The 15057-nt window shown below is 41.3% G+C and overlaps 1 protein-coding gene across 4 annotated transcripts in view; it reads left to right on the forward strand.

Moving 5' to 3' along the window:
• Positions 1-15057, forward strand: part of LOC149451932 (cathepsin F-like) — a 492728-nt gene that overhangs the window by 59980 nt on the left and 417691 nt on the right. For all 4 annotated transcript variants that reach the window (XM_089689960.1, XM_089689959.1, XM_089689958.1 and 1 more), the window contains exons 3-5: positions 8495-8576; positions 8672-8739; positions 8884-8959. In XM_089689960.1, coding sequence (XP_089546086.1) covers positions 8495-8576; positions 8672-8739; positions 8884-8959 — 226 coding nt within the window. The remainder of the gene's footprint in view (positions 1-8494; positions 8577-8671; positions 8740-8883; positions 8960-15057) is intronic.

Genomic DNA, 15057 nt, shown 5'->3' on the forward strand with positions numbered 1-15057 from the left:
CTCCCGACATACCCATTACAACACTATGGCTCACATATAAAGCATACATGAGAGGCATCCTCATACAACTAAATTCTCATATCGAGAAACAACAATCCCACCAAATTGACCAATTACTAACCATCATCAAACTCAATGACGAGTCCAACAAAAGTAACCCAAATCCCTCCACGGCCGCAACCTTGACCTCAGATAGAAATAAATTACGACTCCTTCTACTACACAACTACGATCTCAACCTCCAGAGAACTAAATCTAAATTCTATGCACTGGGCAATAAAGCGAGCTCCCTCTTATCGAAAATGGTTAATCAAAAACGACTTAAATCAAAAATTGCCAATGTCCTGAAGGAAAGCCGAGGGCTGGGCCCACAGATTCAGAGGGTACATGATGCCACACAGACACAGACAGCGGTTCTTTTCAAACAATTACGTTTACTGAACAGTTATAGTGATCATGTAGTTGAGCATACGTGAACAGAATGATAACCGCGCATAACCATACAGTAAGAATAATACTGTCTAACACTACCCCCGTACTTGCGGACTTTCCCCAATGTCCAGAAAGCAGCCTGGCTGCACCTGAATGTTCCTGAGCAAGATATAACGTTGGGGTGCACCCTAAGTATTGTGCAATACTATTTGTAATCCAAAGGAAAGTGGAGTGTGTCTCTTGTAACTTTCTGGTATATCCAAAATGTCACTGACCACGTGTGGTGCGATGTGCTGCGGCAAAGCCGCACTTACGGTTCCCTGGCAGGCTCTTGGTGCTTTCTCCTGACCCACTCCGGAACTGGACCATACAGTCACTTGTTTCCTGGTCTCGTTGTGAATCTTCCTTAGGTGCCCTCGCCAGATTCCACTGTGAGCCGTAAATCCTCTTCCAGGCCCCACACAGATTCCCCAGACGTCCTCAGCATCCAACAGCCAGACCCAGACTCCACTTCCTCCTCCAGCACGGGAACTCCTCCCCTTCACATAGAGTTTGTGATGCAGTAAGTCATTTCTTAATTGCAGCCTTAAACCTGCATTTACAGTTCACTATGACTCTTCTGAGGGTCCTACTCGGCCCCTAAATTAGTATTCATTAAACTTTATAGGGTAAATAAGCTTTTATCTTGTCTTAGCAAAAGTCACAACAAAATCGATTCTTGTACTTTGCTGCCATCTACTGACCAAAGAGCATATTGCAGTTTAACATTACACACCAGTATTAATCCATGCGTCACACCCTTACAGTCCAACACCCAACCACACAAACACTATTTACGAACCCACAGGATATATCCAATGCATTTGCAACGTACTACCAACAATTGTACAACATCAATAATGACCCTGACACATGCCAACCCACAACTGAAACCATTCAAAACTTTTTAGACACTATCAATCTACTGCGTCTTACACCATCTCAGCTTACATCCTTACCACTTCCAGTTTCTCCTACAGAGATACAACAAAGCATATCAACACTACCCCTTAACAAATCTCCAGGCAATGACGGCTTTACAAACGAATTCTACAAAATGTTCGCACCCAACCTCATACAACATTTATCTACATTATTCAACCATGCTTCATCCACAGGTACTTTCCCCTCTGAAATGCTCTAATCCATCATTACCACAATACCCAAACCAAATAAAGACCCCCAACTGGTTCAAAATTATAGACCAATTTCCCTTTTAAATACGGACATAAAATTATACACCAAACTAATCGCACAACGGTTGCTCCCATACCTTCCCACACTAATCCACCCAGACCAAGTAGGCTTTATCCCAGGCCGACAAGCACCTGACGCAACTAGAAGAATTATATCCCTACTACACAATTTAGGGTCCACTAAACAACCCTCATTACTCTTGTCCCTAGATGCTGAAAAAGCTTTTGAACGAATCAACTGGCTGTTCATGAAACTCACCCTACAGAAATTTGGGATTCTAGATTGGTTGCTATAAGCAATACTCTCACTATACTCCAACCCTTCCGCCAAAGTATTAACCGACGGTACTCTCTCACAAACCTTCCAAATCTCCAATGGCACTAGACAGGGATGCCCACTATCACCCATAATATTTACCTTACTGATTGAACCCTTGGCATCCAAACTCAGAGACGACTTTCTTTCACGGGTATTACTCATCTTGAAACAGAACATAAAATTAGTCTCTTCGCAGATGACATTATTCTCATGATTACTAACCCTTACAAATCACTCCAAACGATATGTACCCATCTCCACAATTACTCAGACATTTCTTACTATAAACTTAACGAACCAAAATCCTCCATTTTGAATCTATATACTCCGCCTAAAATCCAAAATTTGATCTGTAACCATTTCCCTTTTACATGGGAACAGCATCCCTTATCTGGGAATTAAACTTACTAATACAACAAACCAACTATATAATGCTAACCACAAGCCATTACTTGACTCTATTCCATGTGAACTCAAGCAATTACGTACATCTACTCTCAACACTGGGCAGAATTGCTACATTAAAAATGTGCATATTGCCGAAAATACTCTACATCTTCCGAACTCTCCCGATCCCAGTTCCCAATTCCTTCTTCTCCAGACAATCCTCAACAAATTCACGTGGGACTCCAAAAAACCTAGGTACTCGACAAATTTATTACTACGACCTCCTTCTAAAGGAGGGGCGGGACTTCCACATTTAAAATCTTATTACGTCACGCTCCTGGACCAATTATTCTTTTGGTGGCACCCCACTAAAGACAAGACATGGTCCAACATGGAAAACCTTCCTTCCCTAAAATATACACTTGATAAATTACTGTTCCTACCACAGAATTCTCAAGCACACCTGCTAATCAAACACCCCTGTATGAAGGCCACCCTACAGGCCTGGTTTGAATTCCTATCATCAAACCACCCCGATTCTGAATTGAAAAGTATCTACGCGCCTATCTCCACTCTACACCTCCTCATCCCCTTTTTTAAACCTGTCACAATGGGAAATCAGCGGTATATCACATATACGAGATTTATACACTAACCACAAACTAAACTCCTTCATTACTCTCCAATCAAAATTCCATTTACCTAATAATGAAAATTTCAACTATCTAAGAATATCTCACTCCCTACACACAATGACCCTACCTCCAGAGCTAACAATCCCTGCCACGGCTTACCTCTTTTTCCTCAAAACACAATATCCTAAAAAAGGAATCCTAGACATTTTATAAACTACTAATCAATGCCCAGTTCTCCATACACACCACCTCTCTCACTAACTGGGAAAGCAAATTTCTCCAACCAATTTCTCCACACATCTGGGCGAAAACTTTCAACATTACATACAAGGCTTCTAAATGTAGCTCCCACTGGGACTCATACTTAAAAACCTTACATCAATGGTACCTAACACCAGTTAAACGTGCTCTTTTTTACCCCCAACACTCACCTAAATGTTGGAGACAATGTGGAGAATTGGGCTCGATCACTCACATATTATGGCAATGTAAATCGCTTACATCATTTTGGAATAAAGTGTTTCAACTAATTTCTTCAATAGCAGGATCCCGCATTCCCCCAAATCCAACCTTAGCCCTTTTGAATATAGGAATAGACAAATTTCCCCCAAACTCACGAACTATCATAATCCACATACTAGCAGCGGCAAAAACTAATATTACCAGATTGTGGAAATCCAACAACATCCCTGCCATCTCAACCCTTATTTCTGACCTAAATTTCCAATGTGAAATGGAAAAGCGAACAGCATTCCAAAATTTCACATACCATAAATTCCAATTTTAATGGTCTAGTTGGCTCTAAGACCCTAACTGCTCTATTAAATGAAATCCATCTAATATCATTACTATCGCATAACCAATGCTTTGACTGGTACACCCCCCCCCCCTTCCTCTATCCCTCTCCGTTCCTATTCCTAACATACTTCGATACCAATATGGTTCACATTAGTATATACTTGTCTTGCAATGATATGAAAACATGCCCACATCGTCTACAGCCAACTGGTGGGGAAACACATCCTCAGTTTATGTATTCCTTTACTTGATACCGCATTCTAATGTGAACTGCAATGTTTTACGTTGTACATTAATATATTTGTTTAAAAATCTTTCAATAAAAACTATTTGAAATTAAAAAGGTGCACAAGCAGCAGGGATGACCACAGCCTGGAGAGGATTGTCAGAAAAAGGCCATTCAAAAGGTTTGGCGACTTTCACAAGGAGTGGACTGAGGCTGGAGTCAGTGGATCAAGAGCCACCACACATAGACAGATCCTGGACATGGGCTTCAAATGTTCTCTCTGTTCCACTTGTCAAGCCGCTCCTGAACAACAAACAACATCAGAAGCGTCTTACCTGGGCTAAAGAAAAAGTGACCTGGTCGGTTGCTCAGTGGTCTAAAGTCCTCTTTTTTGATGAGAGCAACTTTTGTATCTTATTTGGAAACCAAGGACCCAGAGTATGGAGGAAGAATGGAGAGGCACACACTGCAAGATGCTTGAAGTCCAGTGTGACGTTTCCACAGTCTGTGTTGATTTGGGGAGCCATGTCATCTGCTGGTGTTGGTCCACTGTGCTTCATTAAGTCCAGGGTAAACACAGCCGTCTACCAGGAGATTTTGGAGCACTTCATGCTTCCTTCCACAGATGAGATTTTATGGGGATGCTGACTTCATTTTCCAGCAGTACTTGGCACCTGCCCACACTGCCAAAAGCACCAAAACCTGGTTGAATGACTGTGGGATTACTCTGCTTGATTGGCCAGCAAACTCGCCTGACCTGAACCCCATAGAGAATGGGGCATTGCCAAGAGAAAGATGAGAGACATGAGACCGAACAATGCAGAAGAGCTGAAGGCCGCTATTGAAGCATCCTGGTCTTCCATAACACCTCAGCAGTGCCACAGGCTGACAGCTTCCATGCCACGCCGCATTGAGGCAGTAATTGCTGCAAAAGAGGCCCAAACCAAGTACTGAGTACATATGCATGCTTATACTTTTCAGAGGTCCGATATTGTTCTATGTACAATCCTTGTTTTATTGATTGCATGTAATATTCTAATTTTCTGAGATTGTGGATTTGGGGTTTTCATTAGCTGTAAGCCATAATCCTCACAATTATGACAAATCACGGGCTTGAACTATCTTGCTTTGCATGTAATGAGTCTATCTCATATATTAGTTTCATCTTTTAAGTTGCATTACTGATATAAATTAACTTTTGCATGATATTCTAATTTTTCGAGTTTCACTTGTATGTCACTAACTAGGCAATAGTGATGCTAAGAATACATGACTACATACTGTTCTGTTGGAATGTAATATGATAAAAGCAATATAAAATCATGTAACATACTTGTGCTGATGTTAACATTCGTATGCTGAGGATTGTAATCATGCATTACTAATAGCAAAATAGTAAATAATAATAAATAGTAAAATGTATTATATTGCATAACTTGTTAGGGGCAAAAGCATATACTTGACTGGTAATAAGTTACATTAGCAGTCAGTATTTGCAGGCTTTGCCTAAACCCTCAAATTCCTTCTGATAATATGGGCGATAGGATGATCCTGTCTCTCGATGCTGCTAAAGCGTTCAGTAGTGTAGAATGGAGGTACCTATGGCAAATCCTCTCTAAATTTAAACTAAGGGAATCTTTCATGGCTTCAATTGCTATATCATGCCCCAATTGCCCGTATTCGGGTTAATAATGCATTATCCCCATAATTTGCATTAGGGAGAGGGACGCAGCAAGGCTGTTCACTCTCCCTGCTATTATTTGCCTTCGCAATCAAGCCCCTGACAGCAGCCATTTGTGAGGATCCCAGGTATTGTGGGTTTTTGTAGAGGTGAACAGATGGAGAAAGTGGCATTATATGCTGATGATACTCTTTATTATATTGCAGCCCAATTAAAACATTTCACAGCCTGGCGAGACGACACACATCCAGACCTTGTCAAATCACTTCTCCTGGGTGTTGTGTCTACCGATGATTTGCCTAGAAGCAGGCAAATTTAAAGCTTTAGCCCAGTTCCCCACATCAGGATTAATGGACAAAATGTGGTGTAAGGCGGACCATTATTTTTATTATCAAAGCTTCACCACATTCACACATATTCTCAATAACCATAATACTTGAAACTCCTTAAATTGAAGGGCTTTGCTTCATGGACATCTGTGGGACTCATGTATGTCCCTCAGCTATACCATAGGCAACTGCTGAAGACTTCCAAACACTTAGAGCAGAGTTTGGTCTGCCCAACTGTGTCTTCTTTCAATACTTACAACTTAGAAATGCCATCTCAGTACAGGCTAAAACCTCCCTCTGGGTCCTAGTTTACCCCACTCTTTTTAATTAACTTGTGCTCTTCCCAACCAAAAAGGGCCAGATATCTTCTCTATATGGAGCATTGATACAATGGTTATCCAGGGCTATGTCCTTTTACATGTAGGATGCAGTGGTCTAATGACTTGGAGCACATATCCAACAAAGAGTGGTCCACAATTATTTATTTTATTATTATTATTTTACAGGATTTATATAGCGTCAACAGTTTATGCAGCGCTTTCTATCTAATGTTTTATTAATATCTGTAGCCTGTTCCCAAAAGCTCACCCAACTTTCTATAATCCACCTCACATGCCATACCCCACAAAGATTAATGCATGGCACAGGACGGACATTCCTCTATGCCCATGTTTGGTAGAGAATGGTACTCTGTCACATATGTTGTGGAAGTGCCCTAAATTGGTGCGCTACTGGACTTCGGCGATGAAGTTGGTCGAGATAGATATAGATATCTATCTCTTTATATAGATATATACATACAGTATCTCACAGACATGAGTACACCCCTAACATTTTTGTAAATATTTTATTATATCTTTTCATGTGACAACACTGAAGAAATGACACTTTACTACAATGTAAAATAGTGAGTGTACAACTTGCTTAACAGTGGAAATTTGCTGTCCCCTCAAAATAACTCAACACACAGCCATTAATGTCTAAACCACTGGCAACAAAAGTGAGTACACCGCTAAGTGAAAATTTCCAAATTGGGTTCAATCAGCCATTTTCACTCCACGGTGTCATGTGACTCGTTAGTGTTACAAGGTCTCAGGTGTGAATGGAGAGCAGAGGTGTGCTGAATTTGGTGGTGTTGCTCTCTCTCTCTCTCATACTGGGCACTGGAAGTTCAACATGGCACCTCATGGCAAAAAACTCTGAGCATCTGAAAATAAGAATTGTTGCGCTACATAAAGATGGCCTAGGCTATAAGAAGATTGCCAAGACCCTGAAACTGAGCTGCAGCACGGTGGCCAAGACCATACAGTGGTTTAACAGGACATGTTTCACTCAGATAAGTCTCTCATTGATCGACCAAAGCAGTTGAGTGCACTTGCTTAGCGTCATATCCAGAAGTTGTCTTTGGGAAATAGAGGAAATAGGCATATTAGTCCTGCCAGCATTGCTGCATTGGTTGCAGGGATAGGGGGTCAGCCTGTCAGTGCTCAGACCATACGCTGCACACTGCATCAAATTGGTCTGCATGGCTCTCATCCCAGAAGGAAGCCTCTTCTAAGGATGATGCACAAGAAAGCCTGCAAGCAGACTAAGGACATAGATTATTGGAACTATGTCCTGTGATCTGATGAGACCAAGATAAACTTATTTGGTTGAAATGGTGGCAAGCGTGTGTGGCGGCAACCAGTTGAGGAGTACAAAGACAATTGTGTCTTGCCTACAGTCAAGCAGTCAAGTGTTCAGTCTTTTTTTTTTTTTTTTTAAATGTTTCCTAGAATATAATCGCTCTGATTTTATTGGTAGAGAAGTAGAGTATTCCCCCCTAATGTTTATAAGTAAACCTCCTTGTTTTTGTGTTTGTCGTTTTTGTTTTTTCTAGGGTTTGGTAGTTTCTGTGCCAATAGCTGTCACATATGTACCTATTATTACTATAAACTTTACAGCTTGGTACAAAGACAGTACACTTTAATGTCAGGTTGCCGATGGCCATGACTATTCACACAGCCAGTGATTACCTGCAGTGATCACTGCTGGATTCAGTGTGTGTGTGTCCAGCAGCAATCACTACAGGTAATTATTATTATTGTTGTTATACAGGATTTATATAGCGCCAACCGTTTGCGCAGCACTTTACAAAATGAAGGTAGACATTACAGTTACAATACAATTTGGCACAAGAGGAAACCGAGGGCCCTGCTCATTAAAGCTTATACTCTAGGAGGAAGGAATTCACTGGCTGTGCAGACAGCCACGAATAGGGCTCCGCTGCAACTAGCTGCTCATATTGGTCAAAAACAGCAGCAGGAATGAGCAGATTACGGTCGTTGGCATTTGCATCATGGCACAACGGCAGTGTGAATGTAGCCTAATATGATGATTTCCGAATTCATCACCTAATAACTAATCACTACTTCTTCCTTTTTTTTTTTTATTTTTTTTATTTGTTTTACAGGGAGTAAAGTGCAACTTTTTAGTGTTGCTGGTGTCATGGCTAAATGAGACTAAAGTCTTGCATCAGTTGTGTTCACAAGAAGGTCTGTATGATGTGAAAGCATTTTAGTTTTTTTATTACATATATTATTTTTGGCATGTTTTTTTACCTCATATCTGCCTCTCCTTTGGTCTCTAGATTTTATAAAAGATGTGGCAGAGACATCATCACTTACAAATCGGGAAAAGATTTCATCGAAAACAGAGGTATAACAATTTGTATGTCTATGTAGCCCTGAATACTGTTATAGCCTTGGTGTGATAGGAATCTTAGTGTTGCTTACTGTAACAAACATTAATTTTGCTTTTTTTTTTTTGTGTTGTTTTTTTTGTGTTTTTTTTTTGTTTTAGGATGAGCAGCTTGAGACATTGTCATTATTTAAGGAGTTTGTGACAACTTACAATAAAACTTATCAAAACGATGAAGGTTAGTAGTTACAATCCAGCTGTCTAGTTTTTAACTTGCAGTAGTACTTTTCCAGCAGTTTTGGTAATGCTACTATAAATAGAGTACCACCTTTTTGCCCTAGCAATAAAGAATCAAGCCAATAATAAGAAAGCAAACCACAAGATGCATATAGTGAGTACAATCTTCCTGCTCATCACTTTGGTTTTCCCAAATTGTTTTACAAAATGGCACATCATAGGCTGCACCCACCAGAAATCGGAAACATATCACCAAACACATTATAAGGAAGTCATTTTGCAGAACTGGTCAGTTATTCTGTTTTCTCTGGCTGAACAGGAACAGCACTATGGAAGACCATTTCTAGCAGCCTTCCATGGCAGTGACATGGGTCTCTCACACTTTTAAAGTGGTTGTAACAGGCTGAAGGTTTTTTACCTTCATGCATTCGATGCATGAAGGTAAAAAACCTTCTCTGTGCTGCACCCCCCACAGCCCCCCCAAATATTCACCTCTGCCTCATCCTGATCCAGTGATGTGCATGGGAGCCTCGACTGTACAGGGTCTCTCTCCTCATTGGCTAAGACACAGCAGCAGGAGCCATTGACTTTCAGTGCTATCAATCACAGCCAGTGAGCCAATGAGGAGATAGTGGGGGGCATGGCCAAGCCACTGCTCTATGTATCTTATGGCCGCATAGAGCAGGGCTCGGGAGCAAGCATGCGTCAGTGCCCCCATAGAAGGCGGCTTGCTATTGGGGGCACTGGTCGATGGGGAGGAGCCAGGAGTTCTGGCAGGGGACTCGAGAAGAAGATATTTGGGACTGCTCTGTGCAAAACCATTGCACAGAGCAGCTAAGTGTGACATGTATGTTAGTTAAAAAAAAAAAAAACTCTTACTATTTCTTTAGGCCCAGTATTGCGAAGGAGCAGTTCACCTGGCAGGTGAGAATAGGTGGGATTGGGGTTGGAAGACACCATGCTTCCTCATACATTACAGGAAAATTAAGCCAATTACCTTCTCTAAATGTGTGGGGGTTTTTTTTCCCCCTTAGGTTTCCTGCCTCCAAAATGGTGGAGAGGCAACCACCCTTCCTTGCTTTGATGGTAGTAGTTGTACCCAGTCTGTACCATGTGTTGCCGCCCCTGCTGATGTTGTAATTTGGGCAGGATGAACAGGCGAGTTGTAGCAGGCTTTCGGGTGTGAGTGATGGTAGTTCTGGATCAGTGTCAGGTGACATGCTGGTGGTGACACACTCAGAAATAAATTGGCACCCAAAGGTGGGCAAGGGGAAGTGGACCATTGCTGTGTGGAGAGGTGCATAGTGTGGCATACAACCCACCATTTACAAAAAAAAACCCCAAACAATTTTAAGGTACCTGCCACTTTCCTTCCCTTTTGTCATATTAAATAGGGTGATGGAAGATGAGGCCATTCAAACTGTTATTCAGTAGGTTGAATGTTTATGGAGCTGTGGGACAGGACATCATTGGCTCTAATGTGGTTTGGGAAAGAAGCTACCAGCACAACATTTGTGATACCAAAAAAAAAACTGTAAAGACAGTGCTGCACTGTGTTTATAATTCGTTTGGAGCATACACTCTCTTAGCTATTTAGCTATACAATACTATAGGCTCACATACGGTGAGCTGACTGCTTGTTTCTTATTATGTGTATGTATATTCTACAGACCACAGCAGTAAAAGACAAGAAAATACTAGTTTTTGCTAGCCTGGGCTCTTGTAAAGTCTTAGACTTTGGCTAATCTTAAAGAGCCTTTGTTACTGTTTCCTTCATTGTCCTTGGAAGTGTATGTGGGTTAGGGCTAAACTGAGGAATTTGTGATCATTTCCCTGCTTTTCTCCCTCAACTAGACTTTAGGAACTATTAATAGAACCATTTGTCAGTGTGTTTAAAAAAGGGATTTTGAGCTTGGAAAAGTACAGCTTTCTCTAAATGCACAAATTGATTCATGCAGCGCACAAAAAAGAGGGTTAGGTATGTCACTCTGTTACCTTGAGACAGAGGTGGTGTCTATCTTCTGGGATGTGTAGAAATGTGTTTTTTCATGCTTATGTCTGTCTATGTTTTACTAGACAGTGCTTTTGTTTCCTATACATTTTACTATTCACAGGTTATACTGTTTCACCTCTCTGTGCTCCAGTAGCCTTAGCGTGTATTATCACTTCTGCAGAGAACTGTAAAAACACACACAAGAGGGTACGGACTCCTTTAGACCAGGGTATGTGTCTAAGAACCAGCAAACACAAATGCTCCTGCGCTTGGGGATGGACTCGATGCAGGCTACAACCACATTAAGAATGTCCTGGAACATGCACACCTTGCTGCCCTCAAATGGACCGGGGGAATCCAAATATACTGAATGAGGAAAGAACAAAGAGAGGGTGCACAGGCCTAGTGCATTGCCATAAAAATTGTTTAATAAGAAATAAAATAGGTGTACTCACAAACGAGAATAAAGTCAAGGCACATAATAAAAGAACAGCTGGGTCAACACCGCGCTGAGTAACAGTCTGCAATGGGGAGTGTAGACATCCAATAGGCTGACTCGTTTCGAGGACTTGTCTCTTCCTCAGTGGCTTCCCAGTGGCTCTGAGGAAGAGGCAAGTCCTCGAAACGCGTCAGCCTATTGGATGTCTACACTCCCCATTGCAGACTGTTACTCAGCGGTTTTGACCCAGCTGTTCTTTTATGATGTGCCTTGACTTTATTCTCGTTTGTGAGTACAACACCTATTTTATTTCTTATTAAACATTTTTTATGGTAATGCACTAGGCCTGTGCACCCTCTTTGTTCTTTCCTCATTCATTATGTATGTCGAAGGCCTCATTGAGGCCCTTGGGAGACCGGGTGTCAAGCTGATGGATCCAAAAGCCTCCCATCGGCATAAATGGCTCATTTCAGGGGTGAGAATGGCAAGAACCCCAGGGGCTTGAAAGTTTTTGGGATTGAAGCCATCCATGAAGATAGTATGTTGGCAGAAGATACCAGCTTTTATGCCGACAGGAGACCTTCTGGATCCATCACCTTTACACCCTGTCTCCCAAGGGCCTCAATGAGGCCTTAGATATACAGAGCCGACATTAGGTTGGTGCATATCCATTCACTTTAAAAGTTTGTGTGTGCCATTGGTACAAACCGTAATCTTGGGAAAGAGTTTGTGCATACATCTGTGGTTATCCACATTGATCTTGGTAAGCATCACACTATTTCAGTCCATATAAGGTGCGCCCCTCTCTTTTTTTTTTTTTTCTTTATTCTCGATAGGTATACATATATTTAGTTATCATTTGGGTACAGAAACATGTACAACTGATATAATATTTATTATATTATATATGCTTTTAATTATCTTGCTTTTTATCCTTTATGTATGCAACGGTGTTCTAAGTCCCAGGTTCATAGGGGTGTACCTGCTCAGATCCCGCCCATTGACCCATGCTTGGAGGGGAGGGCTAGGGTGTCCCTTAGTAATTTCAGGGCGAACAGGACACCTGGCAGGTTCTGAAAAAGGGATCTTGACTCCTAAAACGCATTAGCTTTCCTACCAGGCTACTCCGAGATAGGACAGGCCTTCTAAGGCTGTATTTCTTGTATATGCCTGCTGTTTTCATGCGTTTGTATGTCTTTGTCTCTTGGCATTTGATTACATTTTATGAAGGCAATGCACGAGGAGTCCACCCCCTCTTGTGTGTGTTTTTACAGTTCTCTGGAATTTTCCCGAATTGTGGAGGGCTGCACCCGAGGAAGCATTACACACTGATAAATGTTATAAGTACCCTGGTTTGAGTGCTGGAGTGTTTAAGAATATAGATTATCACTCATTCACATATCAAAAGCATAGGTTTTCCTCTGCTAAGCAGTGTTAAGTAGGGGGCTAGGGAGTTAAAGCTTTACTAAAGGGTAAATATTTTCCTGTCCAAAGGCCCCTCGCTGGCATCTAATTCTGTGTTCTAGTCTTCAGGCCTCTTCATTGGTCAGTAGGGGATAACGTCACCCCCGCTTGTCACGATTGCGGCGTCAGACCCCAGACCTTCTCACCAAACTCGTGACCGAAGGACTAGCCGATCAAAAACCGTGGTGTCACGTGCTTAACAATGCAACACCCAGCTGCACCCTGCACAACGATTGTCCAGCTAAGTGGACCACAATCTATGTACCGGCAGCCTGAGCGATTGTTACTGGGTCAGGTTAATTACGCAATTAACCCTTCACACTGCACCACCTCCTTTTTGTACAGAGAAAGAGGAAGCTCGGCAATCTCAGCAATAACACTGTAATGGTTGAGGTAATTGTCTTCATAACACGGTTATACAGAGGGTTAAACAAACACAGTAGCGTTCTCTTTAGAGGCAGAAATTCGTAAATTGCAATAAAGCGCTATAGAAACAGTTCAAAACTTTCAGAAGGAAAGATTTATTACTAAAAGGTCAAACAGTTGCAATAAAAATATTTACAGAAAAGAGGTAACTAAGATATATATATATATATATATATATATATATATATATATATATATATATATATATATATATATATATATACATGTGTGTGTGTGTGTATATATGTATGTATGTATGTGTATATATATATGTATATATATATATATATATATATATATACACACACACAGAGACCAACAGCACAGCAAAGAGATATCAGAGAGGTGAAAGGGTTAAGGTACAGTTGCAAGAAAAAGTGTGTGAACCCCTTGGGATTACGTGGAGTTTTGCATGAATTGGGCATAAAATGTGCTCTGAACGTCATCTAAGTCACAACAATAGAAGAACACAGTCTGCTGAACATAATACTACACAAACATTAGATGTTGCCATGGTTTAATTGCACATAACATGTAAACATTCACAGTGCAGGGAGGAAAAAGAATGTGAACCTTTGGACTTAATAACTGGTTGACCCTCCTTTGGCAGCAATAACCTCAACCAAACGTTTCCTGTAGTTGCATATCAGACCTGCACAACGATCTGGAGTGATTTTGGACCACTCCTCTTCACAAAACTGTTTCAGTGTAGCAATATTCTTGGGATGTCTGGTGTGAATCGCTCTCTTAAGGTCATGTCTTATCTCTTACGAGGTGTTAAAATTTGCAGGTTTTATGGACAGGGAGGCCCCGGCTCCCTTGGGGGCTTTATAGCTCCTATGACCCTTCTGTGACACACATACACACTGGCCAAATGTCACTGGGACTCTCAGAAAGGGAGGGGGGAAGAATGAGGGAGAAATAGATTTGTCAGGATGGTTAATCCCTTTGCCAAGATGGAGGTTGAAGCACGTCCATCTCTGGGTATACGCTGCTACACAGCTCATGTGCAAGAGCTAGTGACCCTTGCATTCAGCGACTGGCCCGGAACTGTTAGCTGAGCTGCTAATGTGCAGTTTACAGTGCCAGCAAAGACGATAAGTAGACAGGTGGGACATTTTTAATTTTTTTTTTTTTTTTTTTTTTGAGTTTTGAAGGACATGCAACAAACAAAAAGTTATAGTATTGTGAGATAACCGTCACAAATCAACAAAAGAAGAAAAGAAACAGACTCATAGATAGAAATGCATATACATACAATGTCAGTGAATAACTGTTGATTAGCTAGTAGTATCATACATCTGAGCAGACATATCGGAAATTAAAAGATCCCATGGTTCCCAAATTGCTTCAAAAAGGGGGACAAGTTTAGCATGCATAGCAGTGAGGTACTCCATTCTTCTAATCTCAGCGATAACCTTCACCAATTCTTACCATGTAGGAGGCGTAGTAGATAGCTAATGCTTGGGAATGGTTCTCCTGGCCGCTGTTAAGACATAAGAGGATATTTTTTGGCAGATTTAGAGAAGCCTGTAAAAGGTAGGCCCAGCAAAAAATGAATGGGGTCAAATGGGACATGGACCTGTAGAAGTAGCTGCAAAAGGCTAAGGACCTCTCTCCAGAAAGATGTAATGTGTTGACAAAGCCAGAAAATGTGGAAAAGCGTGTTAATTTCCTCGCCACATGGCCAGCAGACAGGAGAAACACCCGGATTGTGAGCATGGAGAACCTCAGGAGTCTTGTACCAGAACATCACAATTTTATAAGTGTTTTCTTT

Source organism: Staurois parvus, unplaced genomic scaffold, assembly GCF_062004578.1.
Source record: "Staurois parvus isolate SC_StPar_1 unplaced genomic scaffold, SC_StPar_1.0 ptg000505l, whole genome shotgun sequence".
In the NCBI taxonomy this organism is placed as follows: domain Eukaryota; kingdom Metazoa; phylum Chordata; class Amphibia; order Anura; family Ranidae; genus Staurois; species Staurois parvus.